Source organism: Amblyraja radiata, chromosome 3 (assembly GCF_010909765.2).
Source record: "Amblyraja radiata isolate CabotCenter1 chromosome 3, sAmbRad1.1.pri, whole genome shotgun sequence".
Taxonomy (NCBI): domain Eukaryota; kingdom Metazoa; phylum Chordata; class Chondrichthyes; order Rajiformes; family Rajidae; genus Amblyraja; species Amblyraja radiata.
This window is the reverse complement of record NC_045958.1, coordinates 89,664,764-89,679,042: the sequence shown is the minus strand read 5'-3', so window position 1 is coordinate 89,679,042 and position 14,279 is coordinate 89,664,764. Positions and strand designations below refer to the sequence as shown.

Below are 14,279 nucleotides of genomic sequence, written 5' to 3'. Positions count from 1 at the left end.
GCATTTTATGTGTTTTGTGGAATAATTTTCTATCTATACTATTTTTTAAGATCACCTCTCTTCCATTCATTAGACCAGCTCATCTCTTTGCTGAGCAATGCGACAAGAATTTTATATTGTGGAAAACCTCCTTGTTCAGACAATGACTTTGGTAAAAACATTTTAAATTGTCTCCAGTGTGTAGGATAGTGCTAGTGTACGGTTGATCACTGGTCGGCACGGTCTCAGTGGGCTGAAGGGCCTCTTTCCACACTGTATCTCCTGTCTAATTTACAGCTTCATCCGTTTTGTGCCATCTATCTCGCTGAATTAATTGTCCTATCAATGATTATAAGGTCATAACTTCATGTCATCAGAGCAGAATTAGACCATTCAGCCCATCGAGTCTACACCGCCATCCCATCATTGCTGATCTATCTTTCCCTCTCAACCCCATTCTCCAGCCTTCTCCTCATAATCCTTCACACCCTTGATTTCAAGAGAGAGTTAGATAGGGCTCTTAAAGATAAAGGAGTCTAGGGGAGAAGGCAGGAACGGGGTTTCTTGGTCCTCCAAAATATTCCAAATGGAATTTAAACTGGAGGTGGTGAATGGAGGGCTTAAGCCAGAAAGGGGTACTGATTGTGGATGATCAGCCATGATCACATTGAATGGAGGTGCTGGCTCGAAGGGCCGAATGGCCTACTCCTGCACCTATTGTCTATTGCCTTACTAATCTGGACAGGGTCATTGGTTACAAATTAATATCCTGCAAAGATTGCTTTATTGATTTCAGAGTCTATATTGCAAAGTGCAAGGGCTTTACAACTAAAATGATAGATGGAATAATGCTGAAGCTGTTCGAATCCAAAGCGACTAAAGGTGGAACAACTCATTTTGACATCAAAACTAATTTTTTGGGGGTTGTACAGCTTAGGCCTATTTGAATCTTTAGATGTTCCCAAAGGGTGAAGATCGGAGAGAAGTTCTCAGCTCCCACACACAACTCTCATATAAAGGGAGAGGGGAATGATTTAATATGGGTCTGTGGAACAACATTTTCATACAAAGGATTGTGGTATTTAGAATGAGTTGCCAGAGACGGATATAATTAAACTGTTTAAACAGCATTTGGACAGGGGCATGACTGAAAAAATTTAGAGGGGTATGGCTTAGATAGATATCCCAACCCAACTTGGTTAGCACACAACAGATTTTCGCTGTACCTTATAATCTTTGATAGGACACGTGACAATAAACTAAACTCAAACTCATTTGAAAGATCTACAGCTTACAAAGCACAAATGTATTTATTGATGCTGTCTTGAACAATTTTTATCGCCATTTTCAAGTTCCACATAGGTTACCCACCTCTGTCCTGCTATCGATAATCCAAAGGTGCCCCTCACTGCAGTGGTCATTTTCCAGTTGATGAATTTGTCTAATTCAGTTTAGAGACACAACATGGAAACAGGCCTTTTGGACCATCGGGTCTACAGTGACTCTCACCCATTCACACTTGTTCTGTTATCCCACATGATTCACTTCCCACACACTAGGGGCAATTTCAAGAATCAATTTCATTAACCTACAAATCTTAGGGGTGTGAGAGGAAACCGGAGCACCCGGAGGAAACCCACCTAGTCATGTGCAAACTCACACAGCACTTGAGGTCAGAATCAAATTCGGGTCTCTCGAGCTGTGAGGCAGCCGTTCTACCTGCTGCAACACCGTGCCTTCCGAACCATTTTGCTTTCTAAAGCATGAGTGCTTTCAGTGATAATAATCTTTTCAGTGCTATTCTATTCTCTAAAAATAAATAGCTTCTGAAGATGAGCAAAAGCTTGCAGCCATTTTGAGTCACCCACTCCATTAGAGTTGGCTCAATTTTGACCCTTACAACATGGTATTCAGCAGCTTCCTCTATGAAAAGGTTGCCATGAAAGTGAAAGGTATAGTGATACAACCTAAACCTTTCCAGTGGGAACAAGGTGTGAATGTGTTACCGAGCTGATGACCTGCAAGAAAACATGATGATGAACATATGGTACATCAGCTTGTGAGCAACGCTTGGATCCCAAGATCCCAGGATCACATCACAGGATTCAGCATCAATTCTTTGGATCATTTCCAAAGTCTAAATTTATCAGCTTGTGATTTTGTTGACAACAGCTGTTTCTCGAGTTGAAGCATACCTTTTGTGTTCATGGGATCAGTTGAAGGTATTTTGGGCCCATTGGATCTCATAAGAGGGGTACCGCAAGGCTCGGTGCTGGGACCACAGCTATTTGCAATATACATCAATGATTTAGATGTAGGGATTCAAAGTAACATTAGCAAATTTGCAGATGACACAAAGCTGGGTGGCAGTGTGAACTGTGAGGAGAATGCAGGGTGACTTGGACAGGTTGGGTGAGTGGGCAGATGCATGGCAGATGCAGTTTAATGTAGATAAATGTGAGGTTATCCACATTGATAGCAAAAACAGGAAGGCAGATTATTATCTAAATGGTGTCAAGTTGGGAAAAGGGGAAGTACAATGGGATCTGGGGGTCCTTGTTCATCAGTCAATGAAAGTAAGCATGCAGGTACAGCAGGCAGTGAAGAAAGTGAATGGCATGTTGGCTTTCATAGCAAGAGGAGTATATGAGCAAAGAGGTCCTTCTGCAGTTGTATAGGGCCCTAGTGAGGCCACACCTGGAGTATTGTGTGCTGTTTTGGTCCCCTAATTTGAGGAAGGACATTATTGCGATTGAGGGAGTGCAGTGTAGGTTTACAAGGTTAATTCCCGGGATGGTGGGACTGTCATATGCTGAGAAAATGGAGCGGCTGGGCTTGTATACTCTGGTGTTTAGAAGGATGAGAGGTTCTTATTGAAACAAATAAGATTATTAAGGGTTTGGACACTCTAGAGGCAGGAAACATGTTCCCGATGTTGGGGGAGTCCAGAACCAGGGGCCACTGTTTAAGAATTAAGGTTTAAGCCATTTATAACGGAGATGAGGAAACACTTTTTCACACAGAGTGTTGTGAGTCTGTCAAATTCTCTGCCTCAGGGAAGGCTGGTTACTTTCAAGAGAGAACTAAATAGGGCTCAAAGATAGCAGAGTCAGGGGATATGGGGAGAAGGTGTAAATCCAGGCCAAAATGGAGCCAGAATAGAACCAAAATTTAGCAGAGGATTCATGCATTGCAAGGCCTTTTTGGTCAAGTCTGTGTCTCAGTATATAAAAGTCACAAGCTGCTGGCTAGTGCCAGGAAGTCTAGGTCCCAGATCAATGTTGCAGATAAGAAATATATGAATATCTCTTCCATTGTCAGAATAAATGAGATTCTTACAGAGGACCTCCAAAGTATTGTAAATGCATGAAGTTGATTGGATTGCTGCAAAAGAATTGTAAATAATGTAAATAATGTCGCAAGACAGTTACCCTGCTGTTTGTTGATTGGCCAAAGTGTTTAGCCCTGGCAGGATTGTTTTGAGTTCCAGGGTAAATGTTGCACTATTCAGTTAGTTAGCCCTTTCCAGAAGCTTCTCCAAGAAACAATGTATGGGAGACTCTCTAATTGGTTTGGGAAACTGTTAATAATGTATTGATGTAATTAATGTTTGATTGGACTGTAAAGAGACCACCCCTATGTAGTTCGGCCTTAGATTTTAGATCGGTGTCGATCTTCTGGAGGAACGCTTGGGACTACGTGACGTTTTCGAGTATTTCTGCTTGCACGAGGCTGAAGGGCTTGGCCAGGCAGAGACAAGGATCGAACCCGCGGTGGTTTAGGTATCGTATAGGGGAATTTACTGTTCAATCTAAAAATAAAGTTTAGTTGTTCCAGGGCTTGACTCAGTGTTTTTGACTGAACTAGACTAGGGGGTAAGCTTGACAAGAGCGTATTTACAAAGGCAGGAACGGGGTACTAAATGGGGATGATCAGCCATGATCACATTGAATGGCTGTGCTGGCTCAAAGGGCCGAATGGCCTACTCCTACACCTATTGTCTATAAGTCGCGTCTTTGATGACGTACTTTGCTCTTTCCAAACAAATTAACCCAACATTGATTTGTCTTCGTATTAGTTGCAACAAGGTGGGCCTCATGCCACATTTTGTGCTTGGTTGGCATAATTTTCATAACTAGTGTGAACAGGTGATCAATGGTCAGCATTGACTCTATCGGCCGAAGGGCCTGTTTCCATGCTGTATCTCAAAGTTAAACTAAACTAAACTTGTCACCTATCTATGTGTTTTCCCTTCTATGAATTTTCTGTCAGCTTTGAGAGGATACCATATTGTTACCATAATGACGTCACCCTTCAATCTACCCCCTGCACAAACGGACCCTATCAATCTGTGTGAGAGTGTAACCTTATTTAGCTTTCTAAGGATTCCCCTGATCCCATGAGAAACTCATCAACATTTATTTGGAGAGTATGACTTTACCCTATGCATACTTGTGGACCGTTAGGATTACATAGAAACATAGAAATTAGGTGCAGGAGTAGGCCATTCAGCCCTTCGAGCCTTCACCTCCATTCAATATGATCATGGCTGATCATCCAACTCATTAGAAATAGAACAGAAGGACACAAAGTACTGGATTAAATCAGAAGGTGAGACAAGTTCTCCAGGGATGCTGCCTGACCCGCTGAGTTACCCCAGCACTCTGTGTCCTTCTGCATAAACCAGCATCTGCAGTTCCTTGTTTCTAGGATTAATTCTAGATTGCCAATAAAGTTTACAAACGTACCCAAACATGCTGCAGCACCAACCATTGCATACAGGCCAGGTGTAACACAGTCGGCTCCAACATTACACCACTGGTTAAATATGAACCAGTCATGGTGATGATAGGCCATTTGTTCCACTGCAATTCCCACTATCCTGCCAGCAATGGCACCAATTGCCATGCTTGGAATGAAGAGACCTGAAGGTACCTGCAACGAAGTACAGAATGCAGTATTAATAGAAACCAACTGAGAGATGGATAAGACAATTTTTGTACCCATACTAATTCTACTTCTGCTTCTATTAGGTCTTGCATGTTGTTGCACAGATATATGTCACTGCAGCTCACAAAAATGTGCTCTAAAACAAAATGTTGCGATTTGTAGTTTTGGAATTGATAGTCATAGTGTGGAAACAGGCACTTCGGCCAAACTTGCCCACACCGGCCAACATGTCCCATCTATACTAGTCCCACCTGCCCGCGTTTGATTCATATCCCTCTAAACCCTATCCATGAGCCTGTCTAACTGTTTCTTAAATGTTGGGATAGTCCCTGCCTCAACTATCTCCACTGGCAGCTTGTTCCATACATCCACCACCCTTTGTGTGAAAAGGTCACACCTCAAATTCCTATTAAAGGGCCTGTCCCATTTTCCACAGTCCTCTGTTGAGTTGAAAGGACCTTAAAAAAAAATCAAGATTTTTGTGATCTACGAAATCCTCCTCCCAACTATCTTTTTATTCGTGGACTTTTTTGACATGCTGGAAAAAACATCCAGACTTACCTGATGCCCCGAGTACCTACAGCTGGCATAACGAGCCGCTACGATATATCTACGGACTCCTACGGCATCCTACGGACTCGCTACGGACATTCTCCGAGTTTGAATCAAGGTGAAAACTCGGGCGAATTCGTGAGTAACTCAGGAAAGTGGGACAGGCCCTTAAATCTTTTCCCCTTCACCTTAAACCTATGTCCCCTGGTCCTCAATTCACCTACTCTGGGCAAGAGACTCTGCATTCAAGGATATAGGACTAAATAACTGCACACCATGTAATAGAAATGAATGACTGATACTGGAGTAATTAAAAGGGTCAGGCAGCGTCTCTGGAGAAAATGGATAAGTGACATTTTAGGTCGGGACCTTTCTTCAGAATGTCACCTACCGAGTTACTCCAATAGCACACTAGCGTGTAGGAAGTGGATGCGAAGGATATAGTGTGAATGGGTGAATGGCGATCGGTGTGGACTCGGTGGGCCGAAAGACCTTTTTCCATGCTGTTAAACTAAAACTAAAAGCACCCCACTGCTAACCAGTCTCACATTGCTTAATGTAATAAATGATCTAATTCAAGATCTACTCTGCACGCATGGTTTAGCGACAAAAATAAAATATATACAACTCTTTTCAACTTTTGATCTGTTACTGTAATACATTTCTAATCTTTGAAACAATTAAGCACAGAGATAGTGTGGTTATCTAGTCCTGTCATTTCCAAAACTACAACTCCCAACTCTTTGTTTGAAAGGATTGCACAATTAACGGATTCCTATGAACATCTGAACGTTGTAGTTAGTTTGAAAATAAAACATTTGTTACCTTAATTCCAAATGTGAAAATGGTCATAATAATTTTGAATATTAGTGCCAGGGCCAGTTTACCAATGGCATCGTAAACTCCTTGGCCTGCGGGTCGATCTGGAATATCATCCAACAGCTTACTGACGTTTGCATCAGTCTGGTAGTCACAAAGTGGTGAAGATTCGAGTGGCCCACAGTCAGTGAAAAGCTCTTTAATCAACTCGCTAGTGTTCTTCCTTGTGTACTGGTTGGGAAAAGCGATCACTGCGGTGATGACGGTCACTATAATGACTTCTAGGACGGGAAACTTGCCAAACTTAGTGGTTTTCCGTCGCCTACACCACGCAATGTTAGCACGGATGAAGAAAGCTCCCCACAGTCCTCCAAACACGCCCAGCAGGATGAAAGGGATCAGTTCAAATAAATACCAGGGTGTGTGGTACTCCACATAAAAGAGGACCAAACGGCTGTTTCCAAACGGATTAATGGAGCGCAAGATGAAGGCTGCCACTAATGCAGCAAAAAATGACCTCCACAGGGTTTTCAAGGGAAAGTAGTAGCTAACCTGGAAGACAAAGGGTTTTATTTTTAAAGGTGAATAGGAAATACACCTAAAATTACCTCTTTCAAAATCTTTTCAATATCGAATTCATAGCAGGCTGGTCAAAGAAAGCTGGCCAACTTATTGACAATAAAGGGGAAATTTTAACTTTTGGAATGTTGCTTATTACAAAGGTATGCATTTGCCCAAAAGTGGATATTTGGTTAAATGGCAGATGTAAATGGTGCTTTACAGATTTTTAATAAAACCGTAAACTAATCTCAATCATGCACATAAACAAGAAAAAGGACAAAGGCCAATTTCTCCGTCAAACGCATGAACCATCCCATTTTTCTTTTTTTTTTATAATTGAACACTTTTTTTGTTTATCATATTACCCATAGAGTAATGTGTTCACAAAACTGTTGTGTTGCTGCAAGTAAGAATTTCTTTAGACTTTACAGATGCAATGTGGAAACAGGCCCTTAGGCCCATCAGCCAACTAACACCCTGTACACTAGCACTATCCTACACACTAGGAACAATTTAAAGAAGCCAATTAACCTACAAACCTGTATGTCTTTGGAGTGTGGGAGGAAACCAGAGAAGGTGGCAGAGCACCAGGAGAAAACCTACGCGGTCACAGTGAGAACATACAAATTCCGTACACACAGCACCTGTAGGCAGGATCGAACCTATGTCTCTTGCGTTGTAAGGAAGTAAGTCTACTGCTGCACGAATATGCGGCCCTAAATGTCATTGTTCCGTTTTGGTACATATGACAATTAAATACTCTGGAAATACAAATTGTCCACATAATATTGTTATATTTCAGAATGTGGCATTGCTGAACATGCTAGCGTTTATTGGCCATCGTTGAATGACCCTGGTGCTGAGTCACTTCTTAAACTTCTGCTGCCTTTCTGCCAATGATATTTACACATTGCTGTAAGAAACGAGTTCCAGGATTTAGACCCAGAGACAATGAAGGAATGGTGACACATTTCAAAATAAGGAATGTGCGTGACCTGGTGGTGGTGGTCCCATGGGTCCTTTGTGGGGCGGTATTCATGGAACGGCTGGCAGGTCGTCGGCAGCAAGGTGGGACTTGGTGAGAGCAATCTAGCGGATGGGCCACCGAGAACAAAGAGGGAGCCGGTGGGACGCCGCCAACAGCAAAGTGGGACTTGGCGGGGCGCTGCTGAGAGCAATCCAGCGGGGGGGGGGGGGCTGCCGAGAACTAAGAGGGACCCGGCGGGCCACCACGGGCCACGTGCGGCGGCAGGCCTGGTTCGCCGCTGCGAGAAGACAAGACTGTACTTTTGAAACTTTGTCGGCGCCAGAAACATGGCGACTCATTGTGCACTGCCTACGCAAAGTCTGCTGTATGATTTTACCGGATTTTATACAAAAACAATGCATTTCACTGTACCTAGGGACATGTTACAATAAAGTGCCATTGATTTGAATGGTTGGATTTGGGAATAGTCTGGGTGAGGAAGTGCAGCGGGTTTTACAGGTTTACTTTGCACTGCAGCTACCGCCTGCCAGTCACGGAGGGAATGAGTGTTTAGGTGTGGTGGATGAACTGCCAATTAAGTGTGCTGCTTTGTCCTGGATGCTTTTGTATCTATACATCCAGGCATGTGGAGAGCATTTCATCATGCTCTTGAATTTCCTCCTGTGGAAAGACTCAAATTCAAGACGTGTCACTGACACACACATCCAGTCTGGGCGGTGGACTCGATTTCATTGAACATCAAAGAAAAGTTTTGTGGTGCTATTATTACTTTCCACTTCATAAGCCCTTGCCTGAATGATACTTTGTTACAGCTGCCTGCAGGAAAGTAATGCTTCACTTGCAGTTGAAATGAAATTAAATATAATGCAATCATCAGTGAGCTCAGTGAACATTATGTACAAAATCATGAGAGGAATAGATCGGGTAGATGGATAGAGTCTCTCGCCCAGATAAGGGGAATTGAGAACCAGAGAACATAGGTTTAAGGTGAAGGGGGAAAGATTTAATAGGAATCTGACATAACTTTTTCACACAAAGAGTGGTGGGTGTGTGGAAGGAGCTGCCAGAGGAGGTAATTGAGGCAGATACTACTGCAACATTTAAGAACAATTTGGACTGGTACAGTACATGGATAGGACAGGTTTAGAGGGATATGGACCAAACGCAAGCAGGTGGGACTAGTGTAGATGACACATTATGGTCAGTGTGGGCAACGGGCCTGTTTCCACGCTGTATGACTCTATCTCCTCCTGCACTTCAGCGGAGCAAAAATCATTGATGAAATCAGTGAAGGTGAATGTTCATATAGCAGCATCTGCCAACAAACTCTTGCAGTAATGTCCTGAGGTCAGGTGATTCATATCCAAACAATACAACCTCCTTCTTTTGTGCTGCATGAAAGGACACAAAGTGCTGGAGTAACTCAGCGGGCCAGGTAGCATCTCTGGAGAACATGGAAAGGTGACGTTACGGATCGGAATCCTTCTTCAGACTGAAGGCTTCCTTTGTGCTGGGTATGGTTACAACCATTGAAATTATTTCCTCGCTGACTTCAGTTTTATCTGTCACTGCAATCAGACACGTGCCATTTTGATTGTCACGTACAGTCATTTTCACCTAATGTCTGCACTTTAGATTTTTGGTCTGCATTTAGCCCAAGGTTGCGATGAGGTCTGGAGTGGATCGTTTCTGGTAACACAAAAATATGCTTCGGCAGCAAGTTCCCAGGGTTTTTCTTGATCCTGGCTGCCTTTTCCGTGTTTGTTTTGTTTCAATTTTTATTTTCACGTTTTGTATTTCATTCCATGGATGGGTTGGGCATTTAACCCCCTGAGCCTGTTTTACCACATAATGAGATCATAGATGATTGTGACCTTTCTTTGTACACCTCCCTTTGTCCCATGTTTCTCAACATGATTAATCAACAATCTTTGATTTAAAATTAATGAGTAGCCTGAGTATCAACTGTGTTTGTGCAAAACTAATTCAAACTTCCATTACCCATTACATGTTCAAGCATTCTCTAACTTCAGCACCGAAAGACATGGAACTAATTTATAAAATATGACCTAATAGTCCCAGACACTACCAACAGTAGAAAGAATCTATCCTTTCATTTCCCATTAGTATTTTTGATTAAATTTACCTTTCAATCTTCTAAACCTCAGAAATACAATCCTAGCTTGTGAAATTTCATCTCTTAATTTAGAGCTTTCACATTCTGGATAAATGTAGGCTGCACCCCCTCTCAAGATCAATCCATTCTCAGAAGTGCACAGAATGCCCAAATGCAGTGTAATCTAGAATTAGTCTGTTTGTTAAGGGCGGTACGGTGGTGCGGCGGTGGAGTTGCTGCTATACCGCACCAGGGACCTGGGTTGGAACCTGACTACGGGTGCTGTGTTACGGAGTTTGTCCGTTCTCCCTGTGACCGTGTGGGTTTGCTCTGGGCACTCCAGTGTCATCCCACACTCCAAAGACATGCAGGTTTGTAGGTTAACTGGCTTCGGTAAAAAAAATTGTAAATTGTCCCCAGTGTGTAGGATAGTGCTAGTGAACATGGTGATTGCTGGTTGGCACAGACTTGGTGGGCTGAAGGGCCTAATTCCATGCTGTATCTCTACAGTGAAGTCTTGTAAAGCCAAAATTAACTTAAATCACTATTTTCTATTCCTCTAGATGTAAAGACCAACGTTTCATTAAGAGTTTTTGATTATTATCTGTGGCTATTCCTGACATTTTAACCTTTGTACATGAACTCTTTAGACAAGCACATGGATAGGACAGGTTCAGAGGGATATCGGCCAAACGCAGGCAGGTGGGATTTGTGTAGATGGGACATGTTGGCCGGAGAGGGCAAGTTGGGCTGAAGGGCCTGTTTCCACGCTGTAAGACTCTACGACTCTTTACATCTCCAATCATTCCAGCTTTAGAAAGTATTCGGATCAATCCTTTTTCGCACCAAAGTCTCATGTTCAATTACTCTGAAATACATCCTCCACAGTATCGCTGAGCCACCCGATCTCTTAATAGTTCGCTTTTTAATACTTTTGTTACAATGCTGCCTTTTGTTCAACATAAAGGTGTTTATATATACAGCTGAGGTCCCACTCCCAAGACAATTTCTGATGCAAAATCATGAGTTACATCCTGTCAATTTGATACCTACCCATTATCACAACTCTGTCTTCTGTTGCTCATAACATTTCTAACACGGGTTAGTAATTTACCTGGACTTTTATGATCTTTAACCTTAAGCAATAGTCCCTCATCAGAGATGTTATTGATTACCTCCTGCAAGTCCACACAAATAACATTAACAGGCATTACTCAGTCTGCTATATAGTCACCCATTTCAGGAAATTAAACATTTACATATGTACCTACCCGTCACATATGCCGATACAAGGAACTACAGATGCTGGCTAATACACAAAGTGCTGGAGTAACAGAAGGTCAAGTAGCACCTCTGGAGAACATGGACTGATGACATTTCGGATCCAAAACGTCACCTATCCTTGTTCTCCAAAGATGCTGCATTACCCGCTGAGTTACTCTAGCACTTTGTGTCCATTGCACATACAAGCTGGCTCTCTTCATTCAGCAGAAATTTTCCTGGTGTTCAATCAACCTTAATCATGGACTCCATTTTCTAACATTAAATGTCACACCAAATGGAATCCAATTCTCGGATTTTCTTATTTAGGTATCAGAAATAACTGAGAGAAATGTATTTTCCTTATCTGAAAAGGAATTAAAACAAATAAATACAATTTTGGTTCAGGGGATTCGCTATGTTTTCACCAGGTTCCTGTAAATCTGGTTCTGAACCTTTGGGCGGCACAGTGGTAGAGCTGCTGCCACACAGTGCTGGAGACCCAGGTTTGATTATGACCTTGTCCGTGTGGAGTTTGCATGTTCTTCCTGTGACCTTATGGGTTTCCTCCGGGTGCTTCGGTTTCCTCCCACATCCCAAAGACGTGTGGTTTGTAGGCTAATTGGCCTCTGTAAGATTGCTTTCAGTGTGTAGGGAATGGATGCAAAGGTGGGTTAACATAGAACTAATGTGAACGGGTGATCAATGGTCAGCATGGACTCAGTAAGCTGAAGGCCCTGATTCCATGCTGTCTATCTAAAAAAACTAAAGACTAAAAAATCTAAAATTTTATTTATTTTTAATGCCATTATTTTATTCATAGAATCATAGAGTGAATCACAGCGTGGAAGCAGGCCCTTCGGCCCAACTTGCCCACATCGACCAACATCCCAATTACAGTCATCTCATCTCTCTGTGTTTGGCCCATATCCTGTCCTATCCATGTACCTGTTTAATTGGCCCATATCCTGTCCTATCCATGTACCTGTCTAATTGCAATAGTCCCTGCCTTAATTACCTCCTCTGGCAGTTAGTTCCATTCACCCAGCACCCTTTGTGCGAAAATATGTTACCCCTCAGATTCCTATAAAATCTTTCCCCCTTCACCTTAAACCTATGTCCTCTGGTTCTCGATTTCCCCTACTCTGGGCAAGAGACTGTGTGTGTCTACCTGATCTATTCCTCTCATGATTTTATACACCTCGAAGATCACCCCTCATCCTCCTGCGCTCCAAGGTATAGAGTCCCAGACTGCTCAACCTCTCCCGAGAGCTCAGACTCTCGTCAACTTTTTTGGTCACATCGTCAAACTCAATCAGATTTGTGAGATATGGCCTCACATGTACAAAACCATGCTGACTCTCCCTAATGAATGCTTGTCCATCTAAATGCATGTATATCCTATGCCTCAGATACTCTCTGGTAACTTTCCAACTACAGATGTTAAGCTCATTGGCCTATAGTATCCAGCCTTTTCCCTGCAGCCCTTCTTGAATAGAGGCACAACATTTGCCACCCTCCGGTCTTCCAGCACCTCTCCTCTATGTAATGACGACTCGTAAATTTCAACTAGTGCTTCCGCAGTTTGCTCTCGAGCTTCCTACAATGTCCTCGGATATATCTGATCAGGCCCAGAAGATCTGTTTACTTTTATACGCGTCAGGACCTTCAGCACCTCTTTGACCACAATACTGACTGCTCTCAAGATACTTCCATTGACTGCCCCAAGTTCCTCAATCCTCTCGTCGTTCTCCATAGTTGAAGCAGAGGAGAAATACTCATTGACGACCTTGTCCATCTCATGTGGCTCCACACATGATTGCTGTGATTCCTGAGGGGTCCCTCTCTCTCTAGTTACCTTTTTCTCTTTATCTTAAGTAAATCTCTTGGGATTATATTTAATGCTATTTGCCTGAGCTATCTACTGTCCCCCTTTTGCCCTTTTGATTTCCTTCTTAGTTTGCTCCTTAGTTCCTGAAACTCCTCTCGGGATACACTTGATCCCATCCGCCAAAACCTATCCCATTGCCTCCTTCTTAATCTTGACCAATGCCTCAATTTTCCTCGTCATCCAAGGTTCCTTACGTTTGCCTGCCTTGCCTTTCAATCTAACAGGGACATGCATGTCCTGTGCTCTTATCAGCACACTTTTAAAAATATCCCACATTCCTGACGTTCCTTTTCCTTCATTACAGATAATCTATTTGTGTTAATGTTATTGAATCTCTGTCCCTGATTTAATTTTAGTTTAGTTGGACTGTTGAGGCCAGCATTAATCAGTTATGATCATATAGCATGGCTTGTAGGGCCTGTAGGCCTACTACTGCTCCCATTTCCGTTCTAGTCTCCCACTCTAAACATAGAGGCAAAGGTTAACCCAGTTCTTGAGTTCAACATTCAGACTTCTGCTCTAAACATTGATGCTAATGCGAGGTGCAGCAAAGCCGAGGCTCTGAAAGACCCTTTATTCCTGTGTACAGATTGTGTATAAAAATGAGAACACAGTTGAAAATGTATGAATGCTAACTGTTCAATTTGTAAAGGCTGCACGCAAAGCCTTGGCTACTGCCAAACTAAACTTCATTCCACGTTACAAAATCAGACAGCAGCTTTATTTTGGGTGGCTACAGAAGGTAAAACAGCACTGCAGCTGCTACCCACTGCTATTTACGTTTACTAATGTAATATGCCTCAAAACCGGGCCCCATACCTGAGGAAGGATGTGATGGCATTGGAGAGGATCCAGAGGATGTTTACGAGAATGATCCCAGGGACGATTGTGTTAACATATGATGAGCATTTGACGGCACTGAGCCTGCACTCGCTGGAGTTTACGAGGAAGGGGGGGGGGGGAACACACGACCCTCATTGAAACTTACCAAATAGTGAAAGGCCAGGATAGAGTGGATGTGGAGAGGATGTTTCCACTAGCGGGAGAGTCTAGGACCAGAGGCCATAGCAACAGAATAAAAGGAAAAACCCTTTAAAAAGATGAGGAGGAATTTATTTACTCAGAGGATGGTGAATCTGCAGAATTCATTGCCACAGTTGGCT

At 42.8% G+C, this 14,279-nt stretch overlaps 1 protein-coding gene across 4 annotated transcripts in view; it reads right to left on the bottom strand.

The window, feature by feature from the left end:
- clcn3 (chloride voltage-gated channel 3) overlaps positions 1 to 14,279 on the bottom strand; it is an 82,986-nt gene that overhangs the window by 16,920 nt on the left and 51,787 nt on the right. For all 4 annotated transcript variants that reach the window (XR_004411456.1, XM_033018297.1, XM_033018299.1 and 1 more), the window contains exons 8-9: positions 6,307 to 6,852; positions 4,728 to 4,914 (exon numbers count right to left, since the gene is read on the bottom strand). Coding sequence is in view for 3 of the 4 variants with exons in the window: in XM_033018297.1 (XP_032874188.1) it covers positions 4,728 to 4,914; positions 6,307 to 6,852 (733 nt within the window). In the remaining variant the exon portion in view is untranslated. The remainder of the gene's footprint in view (positions 1 to 4,727; positions 4,915 to 6,306; positions 6,853 to 14,279) is intronic.